The sequence below is a fragment of the Geotrypetes seraphini genome, chromosome 14, assembly GCF_902459505.1.
Source record: "Geotrypetes seraphini chromosome 14, aGeoSer1.1, whole genome shotgun sequence".
In the NCBI taxonomy this organism is placed as follows: Eukaryota; Metazoa; Chordata; class Amphibia; order Gymnophiona; family Dermophiidae; genus Geotrypetes; species Geotrypetes seraphini.
This window is the reverse complement of record NC_047097.1, coordinates 33,961,711-33,982,678: the sequence shown is the minus strand read 5'-3', so window position 1 is coordinate 33,982,678 and position 20,968 is coordinate 33,961,711. Positions and strand designations below refer to the sequence as shown.

The window sequence follows — 20,968 nt, the reverse complement described above, 5'->3', positions numbered from 1 at the left end:
TGCTTTCATTGTATGCTAATAGATCTCATGCATATTCATTGGGGAAATCCTGAAAACCCGACTGGATTGTGGCCTCGAGGAGGGACTTTGACATCTCTGAACTAGGAGTTATTTTCCGTTTTAATGTGATTAGTGCTTGGATGGTCAGCAATAATTTAAAATTAAATCTTGGTAAAACTCATTTTTTGCATTTCAGTCAGACTGTCCATGTTTCCTTCTGAAATTCTTTTTAATAGTGTTAATACTCCTGTACTTGATCAATGCATATAATTTTGCTGTTCTTCTTGATTCTGCTTTGTCCTTTAGGCCAGTGGTTCCCAACCCTGTCCTGGAGGACCACCAGACTAGGCCAGTTGGGTTTTTGGGCTAGCCCTAATGAATATTGTACAGCATTGTACAGCACCTGAATAACCATGACCTGCTGAGAGGTAGTCAGCATGGCTTCAGGAAAGGGAAGTCATGCTTGACAAACTTACTTCAGTTTTTTGAGGGAGTGAACAAACAAGTCGATAGCGGAGAACCGGTTGACATAATATACTTGGACTTCCAGAAAGCGTTCGACAAAGTACCTCATGCGAGACTTCTCAAAAAACTACAAAGTCATGGAATAGAAGGGGATATACTAAGATGGATAGGAAAATGGCTAGAAAACAGAAGACAGAGAGTGGGCATAAATGGAAAGTACTCAGACTGGAAGAAAGCAACTAGCGGTGTGCCTCAGGGCTCAGTTCTTGGGCCTATCTTATTCAATATCTTCGTAAATGACCTGGAAGAAGAAACGACCAGTGCTATCATCAAGTTTGCAGATGACACAAAACTATGCCGAGCAATCAGGTCACAAAAAGACAGCAAAGAACTCCAGAGAGATTTGAAGCAACTTGAGAGATGGGCAGAAAATTGGCAGATAAGTTTTAATGTAGAAAAATGCAAAGTGATGCACCTGGGCAGTAAAAACAAGGAGCATGGGTACAAACTGTTAGGTATAACATTGGGGAAAAGCGAACAAGAAAAAGACCTGGGAGTATTGATAGATAGAACCCTGAAGCCATCGGCTCAATGTGCAGCGGCGGCAAAGAAAGCTAACAGGATGTTAGGCATGATTAAGAAAGGAATCACGAGTAGATCAAGGGAGGTCATAATGCCGCTTTATAGAGCAATGGTCAGACCACACCTGGAATACTGTGTCCAGCACTGGTCTCCATACCTGAAGAAGGATATAACACTACTGGAGAGGGTGCAGAGGAGAGCGACGAAGCTAGTAAAAGGTATGGAGAACTTGAGCTACAAAGATCGCCTCAGAAAACTGGGACTATTCACCCTTGAGAAGAGAAGACTGAGAGGGGATCTGATAGAGACTTTTAAATTGCTAAAAGGGATCGACATAATGGAGCAAGCTCACTCACCAGCAGGGGGAAAGGATGGTGAGCAAGAGACAGCGTTATTCACATTGGCAAATGTAACCCAGTCTCGGACCAGAGGTCATGGCCTGAAGCTGAGAGGGGACACGGCCAGGACAAACTTCAGAAAGTTCTGCTTCACACAGCGAGTAGTGAACGCCTGGAACTCTCTCCCGAAAGAGCTGGTGGAGGAAACCACCATTCTAGGATTTAAGGGAAAATTGGACGCACATCTTCTTACAGAAGACATTGAGGGATACGAGTGACCATTGTATTCGCCAGGGTGTGCCTGGCTGAGCCTCCGCGTGTGCGGATCGCCGGACTAGATGGACCCCAGGTCTGATCCGGTGCAGGCATTTCTTATGTTCTAATATGCATGAGAAAGATTTGCATATAATGGTGGTGACAGGCATGCAAATCTGTCCCATGCATATTCATTAGGGCTATCCCAAAAATCCGACTGGCCTGATGGTCCTCCAGGACAGGGTTGGGAACCACTGCTTTAGGCCACAGGTAACGGCAATAGTCTCTACAGTCTTTTTCCATTTGAGAGTTTTAAGAAGGCTTAAAGATTATTTATCTATAATTAATTTTCGTTTTGTTATACTTGCAGTACTACCTCCTATTTCTGACTCATTGTATCTTGGTTTACCAAAATACAGTGGAACCTTGGTTTACGAGCATAATTCGTTCCAGAAGCATGCTCGTAAACCAAATTACTCGTTTATCAAAGCAAGTTTCCCCATAGGAAGTAAGGGAAACTCGCTTGATTCCGAGAATCTTGAAGAGAGTGAGAGCCAGAAGGCCTTGAGCATACACAGATGCTCAAGACCCAGGCAACAGCAAGGATCTTCGTTCACCGGCACCTTCTGAGGGCTGTGTGCCAGTGCCAGATGGGGTAAGGCTTCTGTTCAGGCGGGAGGGAAGCGGGGGGGGGGGGGGTGCCAGTTCATGAGCGGGGGTGGAATTTGGAAAAATTATGATAGATTAAGTTAAGTTAAGTTTGGTGGAATTCGTTGTGCCATATTTTTTAAATGGAGAAAATAATAGCTGTCCAACGAGGAAGTTATAAAAAGTTTATGGAGGTCTGGGAGCCATTAACAAATTATTGTAAGGATTAATTATAATTGAGTAATTAATAATTTATTTCTCTCTTTTTGATTATTGAAGAATAAGGAGGGGAGGATTTTATATGTATAAAATTATATGATTATATTGGAAGAAGGATGGGAGGGCGAAGTTATGGTTTGATTTCAGTGAATGTATGATTAATAAGTATTATTATAGTGTATATGATTGTATAATCAATTACTTGTTGAAAGTTTTAAAATGAATAAAGAAATTAAAAAAAAAAAAGTATTTATCTTTATTTTCCATTGTTTTAACACGCATCCAGGAGAGGGTGGGAGAAGGGGGATATATATCACTTTTATATTCCCTGTTTGAAAATATTTGATGGAGGAGGGGTATTTTATTTTTTTTGTATTGTAATTGACAGATTATAAGTGTTGATTGTGATTATTACTATATGTATATTGTTTGAACTTATGTTAGTTTGAAAACTTAAAGATTTTTTTAAAAGGGAAAAAATGATTTTTCACAGATATTACAGTTAAGTGGGTATTTGCATACAAACCTGATTTCTATCATTGTGATAAAGAATAATTGAAAGGGACTCAAAGTGGAAATTAAACTGAAGTGTTACACAAGGTTCGATGGGAGGTTGTGAATCAGTATCTACAAAACAAACAAAAAAGTATCATTATTCAAAACAGCCAGGTGATACTGTGGACACTACAATACTACCACCTCTTGTAAATCCAACAAATGTTAGAAAAAAATAATCCACATTTATTCATTTTCATTATACTGCACTTCTTAATACAAGTTAAACATTATAGATTATTGTTAATATAATGCAAAGATTAGCACTTTCAAGTCAATACATCTTCAATCTTCCAAATGACAAAATGTAAATTATAGCAAATCTCAGAAAAGAATAAAGATAAATTGTATGTAAAAGGTACGGTTTGCAGGACATTTGCTCCCTTATTTGATACAGTGTGCCAGACGTTAGTTGCTGATTTTGGCACTCAAACAGAAATTAAGCATTAGAACAGATGTAAATGATAGTTATGTGTCTAATTCCACTGTGGTGGTATTCTGTAAGATAGTGCTTAAGTGCTTTAATCTCAAGACATGCATCTGATTCCCACCGACTGGGAGAGGGACCTTGATATGAAAGTGTCCAAGGACCTCTCAGCTGTGAAACAACGTGAAAAAGCATTGACCATAGCCAGAAGGATGCTGGGCTGCAGAAAGAGAAGAATTGCCACGAGACGAGCCTGTCGGCTGGACGGCAGCAAGACCCATCCAGCCAACCAACATTTAAAGGTTAGTTGGGGGAGGGAGATTAGTTGTGGCGGTGGGTCGTCGTATTTTCCGGCAGGAGGAGTTGGGCATCCTCCTGTCGGCGATTACGAGTTTGGGGGGGAGGGGGGTCCGGGATTCGGGGTTCCAACAGGAGGAGTTGGGCATCCTCCTGTCGGTGATTACCAGTTTGGGGGGAGGGGGAGTTCGGGGTTCTGACAGGAGGAGTTGGGCATCCTCCTGTCGGCGATTACCAGTTTGGGGGGAGTTTGGGGTTCCGACAGGAGGAGTTGGGCATCCTCCTGCCGGTGATGGGACAGGCGGCCGCGGCCGCTATACTTATTGCAGCAGGGAGAGATCCCTTGCAACAATAAGTGTAGCGACTGTGTCTAATTTAACCCGATTCTCTAACCGGCGTCTGTACCATGGACGCTGGTTACAGAATCGGGGTTTAGTGTAGGACCGATTCTGTATAGGACACCTCTCCTGGGCGTCCTATACAGAATCAGGGCCTTAGTGCCCGGGCCATGGTAGAAACTTCTACCACAGCTTAGTAAAACAGGGCCAAAGTGATATCCATTGTTCATCAAGCCTTGTATTATCATATTTTAAACAGGCAATGAGTGTTTTTCATCCAAGTAGATCATTAAGATCTGAAAACACTATGGGACTCATAATCGAAAGAGAAAAACATCCAGATCGGGCCTAAGTCAGCACTTGGATGAACATTGTCCAAATACGTCCAAGTGCCGATAATAAAAATGGGTTTTGGACGTATTTCTAAACGACCTAGGCCTTTATAGTGCCATTGAACATTGAAACTAAACGGGGCGTTTCAGGAGGGGTGTCGAGGGTGCGAGTTGGGCCGGCTTAGACTTAGTCTTAGGCTTAGACTTAGTCATATATAACCGAAAGTTATACAGCCCAGGATCGACGGAACTTGGACATTGTGACTTAGACCATGTAAAATATGGTCTAAGTCACAAAAACCCACCTAAAGTCACCAGATAAGCACTGCAAACACATAAAACAGACCCCCACACACTACCCCAGTGATCACCGATCCCACTCTCATAAAAAAATTAATCGTGTGGAATAGTTTGTTGGGTCAACTGCAGAGGTGTGCAGACACAGTTGGGTTCAAAAACCTTTTAAAGATTCAACTTTTTATAGCAGCATTTCATGAGAGTAGAACTATTATGCAATGTATAATAAGGAGGGGACTGATGCAATACAGAAGCAGCTTTGAAGTCTATGTGTATTTTATTCTTATGGATTTTGATATGGATACTGTTTAGTTTTAAACAGTATATAAATTTTAAAAATAACCACAAAAAATTGGGGAGATAACTGGATAGTTGCAAATATTCAAACACTGGTTGGCTAAGTTTAGTGGGCAAATCAGACTGGATAAATAGCTGTCCTATCTTTGCCTGCTATTAATTTATTTGCTTAACCGGTTGAGTTAGAGCTTGGCACAAAAAGGCAGATATTCAATAGTAGCCACCCAAAACAGCCCAGCATTGAATATCTGGGTTGAGCACTGGCTATGAGCAGACCGCACGTTGCCCAACACCAGCTGAATATCAGACACACTAACTTTAAACTGCTCCTTTTGACCCTGGGCAAGTCACTTAATCCCCCGGTGCCCCAGGTACATTAGATAAGAGCCCACCGGGACAGATAGGGAAAAATGCACGAGTACTTGAATAATTTGTAATCTGCATAGAATTGTCAGATATGTGGAATATAAATAAATAAAATAAAAATAAATAAATACTACTAGAAACATGAGTCAGAAACGAGCAGCAAGTCAAGATGCTGTGAACAGGCTCTAATTCCCCACTATCAACCTCTCTACCTAGTCTCTCATTTGAAAGAAAAGCACATTACAACACTTATCATACATGGAAGAACAAACTGTACTTCTTTCTAAAAGCTGTCACTCAATATAATGGCTTGCCAGTCAATGAAAAACTGGATATAAACAGCTTTGTTAGATTTGGTTCTGTATTCTGTCTTTTCAGTAACAAATACTACCTAATGCTGCTAACAATAAGATCAACAATCCATAGATACATTTGCTTTATTGTTCAGAATTTCATGTACCTTTAGCCATCTCAGCTTCACTTTTGTTTTCTGCTTTTGTTTGCTGGGTATCTAAACGTGTTTGAGTAGTAGAAGGTTGTGAAGAAGCTTCTCCAAGATTTTCCAGTAATATACTTATAAGAACAGTTAGGTCATCTTGACTAAGAGCTACCTATAATGAAATTGGTAGCAAACAAATCACTTTTATTCATTAAAAAAAAAAAAAAACCACAAAGTAAGGAAATAAAAGAATCTGGTTCAAGGCTCAAATATTGCAGAAATAGCATTCTTAAATTTTCTTGAAGGGATTAGAACTAGCAAAGTTTCTCATCTTTAACAGGTGTTATCTTATAGATTGCAGGATTAATCAGACAAAACAAGTAGCATCGCCAGGATGGAGCAACTCCTCCAGAGCTCAGAATTCAATGCAATGTTCTGAGCATGTGCAGCCCTTCCCACACACAGCAGTCACCTCAACTCCTTAATTTCAGAGCTCAAGAGAAAAAATCAACTCTCAGGGAAATAGGAGAGACTGTGTACCTGATCAGTCCTGCTGTCCACTGAAAACATGTGTTACAGGTGAAGATAAAGTTAGGCACAAAAGTGGTTAACTCTCAAGCTCAGGGTTGTTAATCTTTGAAATGTTCATTTCAGGAGTAGTTCAATCATGGAAGATTTGACTTGCAACATTACAAAGACAGGTTGGCCAAATTAATTGAGACACTGGAGAGGGAACACTCAATAAAGTTACTTAGTAATAATTTTAAAATGAATAGGAAAAATATTGTTTCATGGAATGAACAGAAATGTAGAAACATGATGGAAGATGAAGGGCAAATATCCCATCCAGTCTATCCATCCACAGCATCTACTATCTACTCCTTTCCCTGAAAGCTCCCACAAACCTGTCCCATGCTTTCTTGAATTCAAACAGAGTCTGTCTCTACCACCTCCACACCCTTTCACCTATCACCCTTTCCGTAAAATAGTATTTTCTTAGATTACTCCTGAGATTATATCCTATGCCCTCTCACTTTGGAGTTTTCCTTCTCTTGAATAAGGCTCACCTCCTGTACATTAATGTCATGAAGATATTTAAATGTCTCAAATCATATCCCCCTCTTGCCTGCCTCTCCTCCACACTATACATATTGAGGTCTCTAAGTCTGTTATGACAGAGACCACTGACCAACTTTGTAGCCGCCCTCTGGAGAGACTGCATCCTATTTATATCTTTCTGAATGGGGCCTCACCAGAGACCAGCAACATGGATGGACTAGAATGTGTATGTAAGCATGCTTGAGATCTAATAGTCATAGCCAGTTTCCCTTCTTCAAAGTAGGGAAGACTGGAGGAAAGAGTGCTCATCTTGAACGTTTGTTTGTAGAGGAAGATGTTGAAACCTCATATTTAATATAGGATTTAAGCCTCCTGCCTACATGTGAATGAGGAAATATATGAAGCCTTGGTCCTTCTCCTGGGGCAAAGTGGCTCTGCTGCATTAGCCTGCAGTAATAATTCTCTTCCTGAACCAGGTTGAGATAGATGAAAGGAAAACAGAAGTGGATCTGGCAGGAGTGTGTGACACTTTAGGGTGGTAAGTTTTATAATACTGAGAATCCAGAAACCAACTGTGCACTCAGCTGGCCCACAGGAAGAACTGAGGGAATACAAAAAAAATTGTAGTTTAAGGGAAACTTCTTTCATTGCAATTTCCTTTACGAGTGTCATCCTTTTTCATTTCTATCCTTAGGGACTGCCAAGTCCTTCATGATTATAGTAAGGGAATTTCAGTTCCTTTGTCAGCAGCAGCCATTTTTTATAGTAAAGGGGAGTGCTATTTGACAATTTTATTTGCAAGATTGATTTGTTGCTTGCTTACTCTGCCTAAAGCAATTTTTCACAACTACAAACGCGTTATCTATAACCTCCAATATTTCCTAAAAGCTGTTGTGAAAGAAGAAAGGAACGTACCTAGCACAACTAGTACATGGACTATTCTTTGGGCAATATCATATAGTCCCCGATAGTTCCTTGACTAAGTCCTCCAAAAAATCTTCTGAGATTATAAATACCCGATTAATGCCCTATTCAAAAAGCTTCTTTCATAATTATAACTAAATATTCAACACTTATTGCTTAAATAAGCATTTAACTTTCTTACCTGCATGGGTTTTAAATCTCCTTTGATTTCCATTCCTGGAATCTGTGTATACCAAGCTGCTGCTAAATTTCGGCGGACTGACAACAACAGGTTTACTGGCTGCAGAATCTCCAAATCTGGCTGAGAAGAGTCAGCTTGTATAATAGTTCTAGTGAAATTAAAAATATATAAAGTAAACAATCATTAGGTCTTTCATAAAATAAATGACATGTGACAGACATATGTTGCAATGTTAACAGAAATTAGTGAAACTAACAAATTAGGTAATGCACTAACACTTTAATAATAGGTATCTTTCAGTTATACCAGTGGTCCCACCACCCCGCCCTGTAGGCCCACCAGGCCAATTGGGTTTTCAGGCTAGCCCTAATGAATATGCATGAGAGAGATTTGCATATAATGGAAGTGACAGGCATGCATATTCATTAGGGTTAGCCAGAAAAACCCAATTGGCCTGGTGGTCCTCCAGGACAGGGTTGGGGACCACTGAGTTACACTGTTCCATCCATACATATTTTTAAATTTATTTTATGAAAGACCTAATGATTGCTTACTTTATATATTTTTTATTTTAATTTCACTAGAACTACTATACAAGCTGACTCTTCTGGCTTGGTGGGCCTATAGGACATGGTTGTAACTGAAAGATATATATTATTATAGTGTTAGTGCGTTACCTAATTTGTTAGTTTCACTAATTTCTGTTAACATTGCAACATATGTCTGTCGGTTTATTCTGGTTAGGTGAGTGGTAGTATACTGCTATCACTATCCCTTTCCTCTTTACACATGTAATTATTATCTATAAAGATTCCAAAGTGTATTTTATTTCCTGCAGAGCTTTTAGTCTATTTGATTCAGGGCCCTTCTTTAACAAAGCGCTTCTCCACCAATTAGATCAACCTTGCCATTGCTATATAATATGTACCCTGGTATGACAGAGTCCCATTGGTGATAGCAGCCTTCAAGAATGCTAACGTACTCTTAAGAAGGACCTGCATTCAACTAGAACTTATCTTAGAATAAACTCGTGGATAAAGGTGAGTCGATTGATATTGTGGATCAGGATTTTCAGAAGGCATTTCAGAAAAGTACCTCATGAACAACTCCTGAGGAAATCAGAAAGTCATGGGATAGGAAGCAGTGTCCTATTGTGGATTAAGGAGTGGTTAAAACAGGAGAGAGTGAAATGGTCAATATTCTCAATGGAGAAGGGTAAACAGTGGGATTCCCCAGGGATTTATGATGAGACCACTGCTTTTCAAATATATATATTTTTTTAATGGTCTGGAAACAGGAACAAGTGGGGTGATCAAATGTGCTGACAACACAAAGTTATTCAACGTTGTTAAATAACAATAGAATTTTGCAAAATTGCAAGAGGGCCTTATGAGACTGGACTCCAAATGAAAGAAGACATTTATCCCCGGGTTCTCAATAGTATATAGAAGAAAAAAATAAACAGGGTCCACAGAAATAGCTAGAATAAAACTAATAAAATGGAGTCCATTTTTTTTGTTTTGTTCTCTCTATAGAATATGGTTCCCAAAATTGTGTGCCAATATTTGGGCACCAATCCAAAATGAGTGCATCAGTACCAATAATTTGATGCTGCTGATTGGCGCTAACTAGCACCCATATGGATTTGCATGCACATCTTGCTGCATGTAATTCTATAAGGATGTATGTCCAAATTGCATAGCATGCAACCCAAAATGGTGAGTCGCCATAGGAGTTGTATTGATGGGGCAGGGATGTTCCTAAAATTGTGCTTAGTGTAGAATACTAGGTATGTACACTTGAATTAGGCACTAGCAATTACACCTGATTTCAGAAGACTAAAGTTTTGGTGCCCAAATTTAGGTGTTGAAATCAGCACTCAGTGCTGTTCTTTGAATGCCCATTAAGGAACAACATTGAGCACCAATTACTGAATCAAGCCTTTTAAAATGAACAAGTGCAAAGTGATTCATGTAGGAAAGAGGAACTCAAACTATAGTTAAATGATGCAATGTTCCACATTAGGAGTCACTGCCCAAGGAAAGGATTTGTGACATCATTGATTATACGTTGAAACCCTTTGCTCAATGCGCAGCAGTGACCAAGAAAAGCAAATAGAATCTGGAGCCTGGAGGAGATACAGATATGATATGATAAATGTATATATAAAATATATACATCTAAAGGAGATATGATAGATGTATATATAAAATGCTGAGTGGAATGGAGCAGGCAGAAGTAAATTGCTTGTTTACTTTTTCCAAAAATATAAGGACTAGTGAGCACGCAATGAAGCTAATAAGTAGAGAAAATATTTCTTCACTCAACTAAACTCAACAGAACTCTACTGATCTGAAAGCTCATCATAAAATGCATTGAGTTAGTCCAATAAAATGGAATTACCTTATTTCCTTTGTTTTATTTCTATATATTACCTTGAAAAGTGGTCTAACATGGCCACCATATCATTTCACTTAAATAAACTCTGGAATTTGTTCCCATAGAATGTGGTAAAAGTAGTTAGCTTAACAAGGTTTTAAAAAGGCTTGCACAAGTTCCTAAAAGAAAAGTCCATAAACCATTATTAAGATGCACTTGGGAACATCTACTGCTTATTCCTGGATAAGCATCATAAAATCCATTGTACTCTTTTGGGATCTAATGTTGGGCTGAGAATGGATTGAAATGCATGTAATTTGGACATGTGCAGCAAGCATCAGCCCAGTATGCAAAAAGCTAGGTAGATGCTGGATACACCCTCAGCATTTAACACACAGGCTTTGAACTTAACCACATCTTAAGTTTTTTTGCTTAGAATACATTGAGTGTAAAAAAAAAAAGAGGGGGTTAGGTAGAAGTTTTGAACACAAATATAATATTGATACAATTAGAAAAACATTTACATATCCAGACATTTTTGAAAAACTACTAATTGTCTTATTCTTACCTTGATAACTTCAGCTGTGTTAGATGCACATCCATGCTGTCAATGACTGGAGGAAGGGAGCATTTCTCTGCAGAGACCAAGCTAAAGCTGTTCTGTACTCTAATCAGACCAAGATCTGCTACTATGCTATTGTGGGAGCTTGATGACTGAGGTATAATTATAACCGGAGCTTTCAAATTGATATCCATTAGAAGACGGAAACTCTTCTGAGCAAAATCTTTCATTTTAGATGCTGCCTTTTCTGCAGCTTGCACCGTGACTGCACTTAAGGCTTCTTTTGCTGTTTGGAAATTGTTGAGGAAGCTCTGTTGGGAAGATATCACCATCTTAAATAGTATGAAAACATCATATGCTACATACCTATTCAAATTTCAGACAACTATCAAATGCATATGGCAATTAATCAAATTCCAAATAAACAAACATGCAAATGGTTATTTATTGATGGACCTTTTCCATTTTTATTTTTATAGCTCTTTTAAACATATCAAGAAAAAGGGAAGAAAAATATGAATGAAAGGCTTCCCTTTGGATCATCACTAATACTGTGAATGGCTCTGTCTGCTTTTAAAAAAAAAAAAAAAATTAAAGGAGCAGACCCACCGGCTCTTTAAGATGTAGTCAGTGCCCTCACCATACAGCTCAGGCACCACTAACATGGAGAGTGAAGTGGGGGAAAGGGGGAGAGGGACTCTGCTGTCCAAGTGTGAAACCCCCGAGGACCCCAAACTCTGTCCAACAGCCACTACCTAAAGGCCTAACAGGACTGTATAGGTTTACCATCTCCACCTGCTAGAGCCTGAGAACAGACATTCTGTGTATAGCCTACTTCAGGGGTGTCAAACTTGGGCCCATGGGCCAAATTTGACCCGCAGGGTAATTAAATTTAGCCCGTGATTTAGCCTGAGATTTGGCCCACCATTCCTTCCTCTCCCTCCATCCTGGCTTTCCAGTCTCACATTAAAGCAGCCTGCAGAGAATTGCCAGTGGGCTATAGCGATCCTAGCAGGCTGCTGTAGCCTCAGCAGCACATTCCCTCTGCCGCAGTCCCATACATCAGAGGAGGAAAGGGAAAGAACAGAGGGCCACATCTCGGGCCAAAAGGAAAGATGCCAGACCTCTGGGGGAGGGAAGGGAAATGGAAGGGAAGGGAAGAAGAAAGAAGGAGACCCTGGCAAGTGAGTCATCAGAAGACAACCAGAGCCTGGGACCACAATACAATTTGAATAATGACCAGACAATAAAAGGTAGAAAAAATAATTTTATTTTCTGTTTTCTGATTACAATATGTCAGATTTGAAATGTGTATCCTGCCAGAGCTGGTGTTAGACAGCAAGCGTGACCTAGGACTTAAAACAGAGAGGACAAGTCTTTTTTATTTATTTTGTTTACATCACAGAGTCAGTGTGGAGTTGGAGAGGTTGTAACCCTATACTTCTACCAAGACTAAGGGGTCCTTTTATTAAGGTGCGTATTTAGTCCGTGCTACATCGGTTAGCGTACCTTAATACAAGGACCACTAAGTATCTTAATAAAAAATTTGGCCTGTGATTTTGCCTATGTTTTAGATTTCGGCCCCTTTTGTGATTGAGTTTGACACCCCTGGCCTACTTGTACTGCTGTGCCATTCTGGAGGGACGTTAAAGAACAGACAATTTTGGATATTCTAATTTTTTGGCACTTATTTTGTTATCTATGAGCCAAAATAAATACATTTATTTTAAAATTAACTCCTATTGAAGCCAATCCTATTATAAATCCAAAGCAATTTAAGCAATAATAAGATGTCTTAGCAGAAAAGACTACACACTGATACAGAAACAACATTGAAAGAGTTGGCACAAAGATTTTCAAAATGAAGGAACTAGTCATAAAATAATATGCATACAAACCTTTAATACTAACCCTCTATATGTATGACTATATAAGAAATACAAATATAAAGGACATAAAGAAAAACATAGACCTAAGAATAAACCCAAAAGAAAAACAAATCTACTCAACACTGAGTACGGTAATCTAAACAATACTGTCATTTTTAAATCTTCACAAATTATACTTACCAAAAGTGAAATTAGAAACTTATGGAGATAGACTATCTGAATGCAGCCCACTTTAAGAAGTATTTTGCCATCCACTTTGGACATATCCTTGTAGGCTTCTCCCTCAGCAACATCTGGATACAGGAGCATACTGAAGCTGAAGACCTCATCTCCAACCATAGAGACAGCCTAAAAGTATGTTAACTGTTTTTATAAAGCTATAATCCACTACAGGTATTTTTAAAATCTCAGATCAATTTTGCACACAGCAACACAACACATATAAAGTATAAGAAACATGCATGAATACCATAGTGACCCAATTATAAGAGGAAAAAAAAGCATAACTGCCTTACAAAGGCAACCGTTCACCCGTCACAAGGAGATATAGATATAAAATGTTTCCCGAGCTCTGTAAAACTTAAAAGTTTCTCTGAGCAGGCATGTAGTTCCTGCAGCTGCATAGTATACCTTCAGGTTTTGGGATTTTTTTTTAATTCAGGTAATATAAATTCTCCAGAATGAGAGAAAGATGTGAGGATTTGGTGAACTGCTGTCTTCAATAAGCATCAGATATGAGTAAACAATTTTGTTTTCCCTGAAAACTAGAAGTTTGCCAACACTGACGGGACTCTTCACATAAGGTATATCTTTAATATAAAAAAGGGAAAACCCTACTTGTACCTACTAATAGGGCAATTGGCTACCCAAACCTGCTGGCATGTCAGAAGTCAGCATCAAAATGGTAATTGTTTTTATCAGTCAAGTAAAGAAACCCATGTACCCCCAACCTACAGTAAATGCTATAATGAAAAGTGAGATATTTTCTTAAAATCTGCAGAGCTTAAGAGAGGCCACATATTTACCTTTGCCCGCTCTCTCTCTCTACCTGCAAATCACTAGGAATAAACTAACCATTTATGGCATATTAGTGTTTAAGCCCGTTAGATTAACGGGTGCTAGAATAAATGTGCAATCTTAACAGTTAAAATAATTTACTGAAAACTTACCGTGAGAACTTTAATATCTATTGTACGGTTGTTTATTTGTTTTCACATTATTTCTGCAAATCTGTGTGTCACTGGGGCGTAACCCATCTGTATCTTTGGCTGTTGTTTGGCTGTCTATATTTGTTTTGCTGTCTGTCTCCTTGCCCACTGTTTGCCTGCCTATCTCTTTGGTCGCTGTATGTGCGTCTTTGTTTATTTTGATCTGTCTCATTGGCTGCTTTTTGTCTTCTCTTTTTTTGCTGCCTGTCTCTTTGGGCACTGTCTGGAATTTTTCTTTTTCCTTAGCCGTTGTATGTCTATCTGACTCCTTGGCCGCTGTATGTTTGTGTGTCTGCTTGGCTGATGTATGTCAGTCTTGGTTTTTTTTTGTTGGCTGTCTCCTTGGCTGCTGTATGTCTTTTTTTTTTCTGTGTGTCTCTCTCTCCTTGTCTACTTTTTTTAAAAAAAATTTGAATCTGTGTCTCTAGCCCCCTATCCTTCTGTGTGTGTCTTTCACTGCCACCTACCTCTGTTTCAGTGTGTGTGACATATTTCTGTCAGTCTGTCAATGAATCCTCTTTTTTTCCCTCCCACTGTCTCTCCCTGATCCCCTGTGTGTGTATGTGGGTGTGTGGAGATCTTAGGGGGATGTCAGGGGGCTGTTGGGGGAATATGCCCCTTCAACAAACTACCTTTTTTTTTTTTTTTTTTAAGCAACTGGCAGAGAGTAACTTGAAAACGGCACAGAGTAAGTTGTATGAAGGAAACCGTCACAGAGTAAAGTGTAGAAGTAAAACAGCACAGATTAACTTGTGTAAGTTAAACCGCCAATCGACAATCATTGGAAATGAAATGTGCGATCTCCGAATGTGTGCACGCATCAAATTGTTATGGCGACCGTCGACCGCACATGCTATTACCTCGGAGGTGTCCCAGGAAACTTGTCGGCAATGTGATAGCACCACAATTCGTGCATCCCGTTGAAGAGGAACTTCCGTCTTGCAGCGATTCACTTTAGGGTCAGGTGCGGTTCGTGATAGGAGCTGCTGCCGCGGCTTGAAAGTTAGCCAGCCAGACCGCGAGTGTGGGGCCCGATTTATCTTGAGAGCGGCAGCGGTGTATGTGTGGCATGAAACGTTGTGCACATTGGTGGTGTAGTATGAGGGGGTGGAGCAACCTTTTCTTCAATGTCCGTGCCTTCGCCAGTAAGGGAAAGACGCCAGGCAAACAGCTGACTTCTTCCGCTTCCTCCCCTATTATCTGGAGTCAGCTGGGGCAGGGCTCGCTGTAGGCTCTTTTTATGACCTGGGGAAAATGAAAAACTCCACCGCCGTAGTCTCTTTTTTAATCTGGGGAAACCGTCGTGCAGAAAATGCTACTGCTGGAGAGCAGGGAGTGCCGCATTTTAAAATTTCTGTGCCACACGTGGGGCCGTAGTCAGTGCGCATGCACACTCTTGCCGGCCACGGACCAAAGGATCACGGAACATGCCGGTAAGAGTGTGCATGCATGCTTATGGTTTTATTATAAAAGATACTCTGAAGATGACCTCAGGTGGAGACCTACTCCTCGGCTGTAGAGAAAAATTTGAGGGGAGATCAGAGGAGACATTCTCTTCTTTGATCCACAATGGGACCCAATGGAATCCACACAAATATGTTCACATTTTAGTATCAATATACTTCTTATTTACCAGTGAATAATAGCTGTGATAAGGCAGAATAGTTTGTTCAGTCAATACATTCTATTCATTTTTTTTGTAAGTTGAATTGGCCAAACTCATCAACTTGATGAGTTTGGCCAATTCAACTTACAAAAAAAATGATGTTGAAAGAGAGCGAATAGTAATAATAATAATAATAACTTTATTCTTCTATACCGCAATATCTTGCGACTTCTAGGCGGTTTACAATCAAGATAGCTGGACATTCAGCGAAATACAATATGCAGATAATCAGATGAAATACAGAGAGCAGAGACTTTAAGAAAGCAAGAGTATAGAAATACAATTTTCTGAGCAAGAGTATAAGATGTACATTTTGGTAGGTAATGTCCGACAGGACCTGTTTGGAATAAATAACGAAAAATTACGATAAGATGTAGATAACAGTTTATATGTATCACAGTACCGTCAAATTCAGGTGTGCTAAGGAGGGGGGGGTAAAGGTAGGGGGAACCGTTATTGGGGAGAGAGAGGAGAGAGTGGGTCAATTGTTTAGATATTTCAGGAACAGGTATGTTTTTAGGCGTTTCCTAAATTCCCTGTAGGTAGTGGGCGAGAGTAGTTGATCTAGGTCTTTACCCCATAGGGCTGCTTGGTGAGAGAGAAGGTGTTCGTGGTGTTTTTTCAGTTTGCAACCTCTAACTGGAGGGGAAATGAATTTTGAGTGTGTGTTTCTCTTTCGTTTGTTATTAGAAAATGAGAAAAGGTCCATTATGTTCTTGGGGGTAAGTCCATATAGTACTTTGAAGCAGAGGCAGGCGAATTTAAACCTTACTCGGGCTTCCATTGGAAGCCAGTGCAGCTGCCGATAGTATGGTGTCACGTGGTTGAATTTCTTCAGCCCGAAGATAAGTCTGACCGCAGCATTTTGCATTATTTGAAGACGTCTCATATTCTTTTGTGAGATTGCTAGATAAGTGATGTTGCAGTAGTCGAGTTGACTCAGTACGAGGGATTGCACTAAGATTCTGAATGCTGACGTATCGAAGTATGATTTAATGGATCTGAGTTTCCAGAGAGTAAGAAAACCCTTTCTGAATAGGGAGTCCACTTGTTCCTTCATAGTTAGGCATTGGTCTAGAGTAACACCTAATATCTTCATGGTGGGTTGGATAGGGTAGTTGAGTTTATTGATGCATAGTGGGGTTTTAGTGTCAAGCGGGTGAGGGTAGGCAACAAAGAATTTTGTTTTTTGTGGGTTGAGTTTGAGCTTGAAATCTGTCATCCATTGTTCCATCTCATTTATGGCATTGGATGCCTTGGTAATGATTTCCGAGATAGAGTTGGCGAATGGGATGATGATCGTAAAGTCGTCTGCGTAGCTGAATAATTTTATTCCCAGTTGGGTTAGTTTCACACCTAATGAGGACATGTAGATATTGAAAAGCAGAGGGGAAAGCGGTGACCCTTGTGGTAGTAACAGGTCAATCATATAGAAAAGGCTCAGTAACTGGGATTGACAATGAGCCCATATTCAAAAAAACAGGTTCAACTCCATGATATTCCTTCAAATTCTTGTCTTTTTTCAGCTATACTAGTTAGTTAATGTGCGGGTCAGTAATCAAAGCAATTCAACCAACCTAAAATGGCTTCTGGCTGGTTAAGTCACCTATTCAGGACTGGTCATTTTCAGTAGCACTTAACTGGTTAATGTTGCTAAAAAAGTCCAATTAATACCCCTCTCAAAAATGGCTATTTTGGAAGCATTCCAGGGACAGAGGCAGCACTTGGTCAGTTAAGTGCCAATATTAAGCATTTAACTGGCCAAGGTGACTGCATAAATAAAACCACGTTAGTCCTACCTTATACAGTAACCCATAGCCAACTAAGTATTGAATATCACACTTAACTGGTAGTACTTTAGCTGGCTATTCAAAACTGGAAATTCAATGCTAAAGCCCAGACATGGCCCAGCCTTGAATGTCTGGGCCTGATGCCAGAAGCGTCAGCAAAACACTGAGCACCACCAGCTGAGTATCAACTCCATGGTTTCCAGTTTGCTTTCATATCTATTATGTATTTTGAACATCTGGTGAACAATGTCAGTCAACTTGCCCTCTGAAGCTTTGTCTACAATCTATATAATTGTTCAGCATACTCTGGAAAAGGGTGTTTTCCCTGTCCTTGGCAGTACATTATTACGAGGATAAATCAAAAAGTAAAGGCAAAATACATTTAACAGCTTTAATAGAAGTAACTGCGAGCAATTGAACATATCACTTTCCCACATAGTCCTCATGCAAGACAGCACATTTGTTGTATCGTTCAACTAGCTTCTGCATGCCTGTAGAGTAGTAGTTTTTTTGGCTGCTCCTGAAGCCAGATGAGCACCGCTTCTTTTTCTTCACCATGCTTTGTCTTTTGATCTCTAGGTCACAATGATGCACTCATGTCTCGTCGCCAGGGACAATTCCCTCCAGAATACTCGGATCTTCTTCATACTATCTCAGGAATTGGGTCACAACCTCCACACACTGTTGCTTGTGCAGATCAGTAAGCTGTTTGGGAACCCATCATGTGCAGATTTCCTATATCCCAAGTCAAAAGAAAGAACAGAAGGTCCTAGGCCTCGTAGACAAATAGAACAGCAAACAGAAGAGGCACAGGAGATGTCTTGACCCAGCCTTAAGTTGCATATGCTTTATTGGTGTTACAATATCCAAAATATCAAAAGTCCTTCTCATACTATGTAGGTAAAAGTCCCACAAGAGACATGCGCAAACTTTTGACACTTTTTTCTAGAGTATAGGTATACAAGTTATTTGTTGTCCACTGAGGAAGGCGGCATTCGTCGCCGAAACACGGATCCTTGTCAGGACTTTTACCTACATAGTATGAGAAGAACTTGTTTTTATATTTTGGATATTGTAACACCAATAAAGCATATGTAACTTAAGGTTGGGTCAAGACATCTCCTGTGCCTCTTCTGTTTGCTGTTCTATATCCCATCATCATGCATTATGGCAAATGCAGATCCATAGCTGATATCCAAATATGCAGTCAACTGAGACATTGTTATCCATTGGTCTTCTCTAATCAAGGCATCCGCCTGTCAATGTGCTCTTGTGTGCGTGATGTTGATGGGCGACCAGAACAACCTTTGTCAGTTATACCTGTTCTTCCACTTTACACCTTTTTACCTACTCATAAACCTTTCGCTGATTCATGGTGCTATGTCCACACCGAGTCAATATCAGTGAATTTCCACAGGTTTCACTCCCTCTACCCAAAGTCGCACTACTGCACGTTGTTCTTCGATGGTCAATCTTGCAATGGCATGTCCATGTTTCTGACCTCATGACTGTCACATGACTAAAGGCCAAGCACTGCACTCGTAATAAGTTTATGTTTATGTATCCTTCAGTTAAGAACTGTCGATACAAGAAATTTTTGAACAGGACATTTGCCTTTCAACTAGGTAAACTGAACTCTTGGTTAAGCCCACTTGTTTGTCAAACGGATTCTTATAACGTTTTTAGAAAGTTTTTAAAAACACATTTGATAAGATTGTTAAATAACTATGTATTCTTTATCTTGTCATTCATTTTTATTAATTTGATGTACCTTTCATTGATTGTACAGTTCTTTGATGTTAACCGCTTGGAACTTTGTGGATGGGCGGTATACAAGAATAAATGTATTATTATTATTATTCAACAGGCAATGTATGAGTACATATGTTGCTTTTTCCTAGTTCTGTTCCGGTTATTGCATAATTTAACAATTGTCTTTAATTTTTATATGCCCTCGTACATCTTAAAAAAAAAAAATTTTTTAAATCAGTTTGAACTTCCAAGTTTGTGCAAACTATAGGCCAGGTACTGATTTTTTTTTTTTTTTTTGGGAGGGGGGTAAACTTTATTGGAATTCTGTACTGTTTCAGATTTTCTCTTTTTTTAGAAGATACTGGCAGATTAAATCAGTTAGAAGCTGGCTTTTGTCCTGGGAATGGGACTGAAATGATACTGTTAGCTGTACAGGATGGAGATGTTTTTCCATTTGGATTATGGGGAGGAAGTTTTCCTGGTCACACTTCAAGTTTCAAGTTTCAAGTTTATTAAGTCTTGATGAATCGCCTATATAATTTGCTAGGCGATGTACAATAAAAATAACATGTATTAATAAATGAAACAAGTACAATGTTAAAAATGACATAAAAACAAATTTGTTGTATAGACAATAAGCATACTTTACAAACTAATCTGCATTTGATTTTCGATCAAGGTGCCTTGTAAACAGGTGTAAATGTCCATGCCTAGATTATTTAAGTATGTGTATAAATTAGCATACATTATAATCTATGTAATTGCCTACCAGCTGGATACACACCATCATGCCAATGCCCATAATTTTCGCAAATCAGAATTTTCAACCTGGCCACATACACATGAAAATTTGTTATAAAATTACCCTCTATGTAGGTAGTGTCAGAGTGATTAGACTGATTTTTGCCTGGCACTTTCCATGTAATGGCTTTTAGCATTGATGGTCCATAAACTTATTTTTGAGGGTTTCACACATCTGCAATTGAAAACCATAGTTACGTAATTTATAAATGCAACCTATACTTCAGGATTTACCTTTTTATGAATAGTGCGAGGATCAACATCTGTGACAACAATATCCTGGAGTCTTGCAAAGACCTCGGTCTGCTTAGTTTGCATAGAAACAGATGCATCCATACCTGTTGAAATATTTCAGAACTGAATCCCATGTCAACAAAAAACAGCAAATAAAAATGAAAAAAAAAATTTGTGTTCAGCAGACTTCTTGTTTTCATTAAAGAAAACCAAAAATCTTGCACTTAAATATCCAGTACTATAAGTTACAATCAAAACAATTTCCTATCAATAAAAAAGTGATTTTTATCAAATCAAAAGAGGCTGGTTTACTGTTTTCATGAAATAAAGCTATTTCAACTGCATGATTATTTCAAATAGTCTCATAATTGACAGACAATAAATATATCTGTAAAGATACTATGGCCAAGGAGAACAAAGTTGCCTATAGCAGGTATTCTCCAAAGACAGCAGTAAACATATTGCCTCAGATGGGTGTTATCATCTGAAGGAGCCTGGTATGGATACTACCCAGTGTTCCAGCAAATTCTGAAGCCTTTGGCAAAGTTGTATCATGCATGCAATAGTGCCTCCCCCACCCCAACCCCCATGGGAGCATGCAGGACCAGTAGTAAAATGAAAAAAAAAAAATGCAAGAAATACAACTCCTAGGGGAGGGAGAATATGTG

At 39.3% G+C, this 20,968-nt stretch overlaps 1 protein-coding gene across 2 annotated transcripts in view; it reads right to left on the bottom strand.

Moving 5' to 3' along the window:
- Positions 1-20,968, bottom strand: part of VPS13C (vacuolar protein sorting 13 homolog C) — a 442,250-nt gene that overhangs the window by 161,173 nt on the left and 260,109 nt on the right. For both annotated transcript variants that reach the window (XM_033920131.1, XM_033920132.1), the window contains exons 42-47: positions 20,301-20,404; positions 13,030-13,197; positions 10,967-11,271; positions 8,020-8,167; positions 5,877-6,027; positions 3,034-3,134 (exon numbers count right to left, since the gene is read on the bottom strand). In XM_033920131.1, coding sequence (XP_033776022.1) covers positions 3,034-3,134; positions 5,877-6,027; positions 8,020-8,167; positions 10,967-11,271; positions 13,030-13,197; positions 20,301-20,404 — 977 coding nt within the window. The remainder of the gene's footprint in view (positions 1-3,033; positions 3,135-5,876; positions 6,028-8,019; positions 8,168-10,966; positions 11,272-13,029; positions 13,198-20,300; positions 20,405-20,968) is intronic.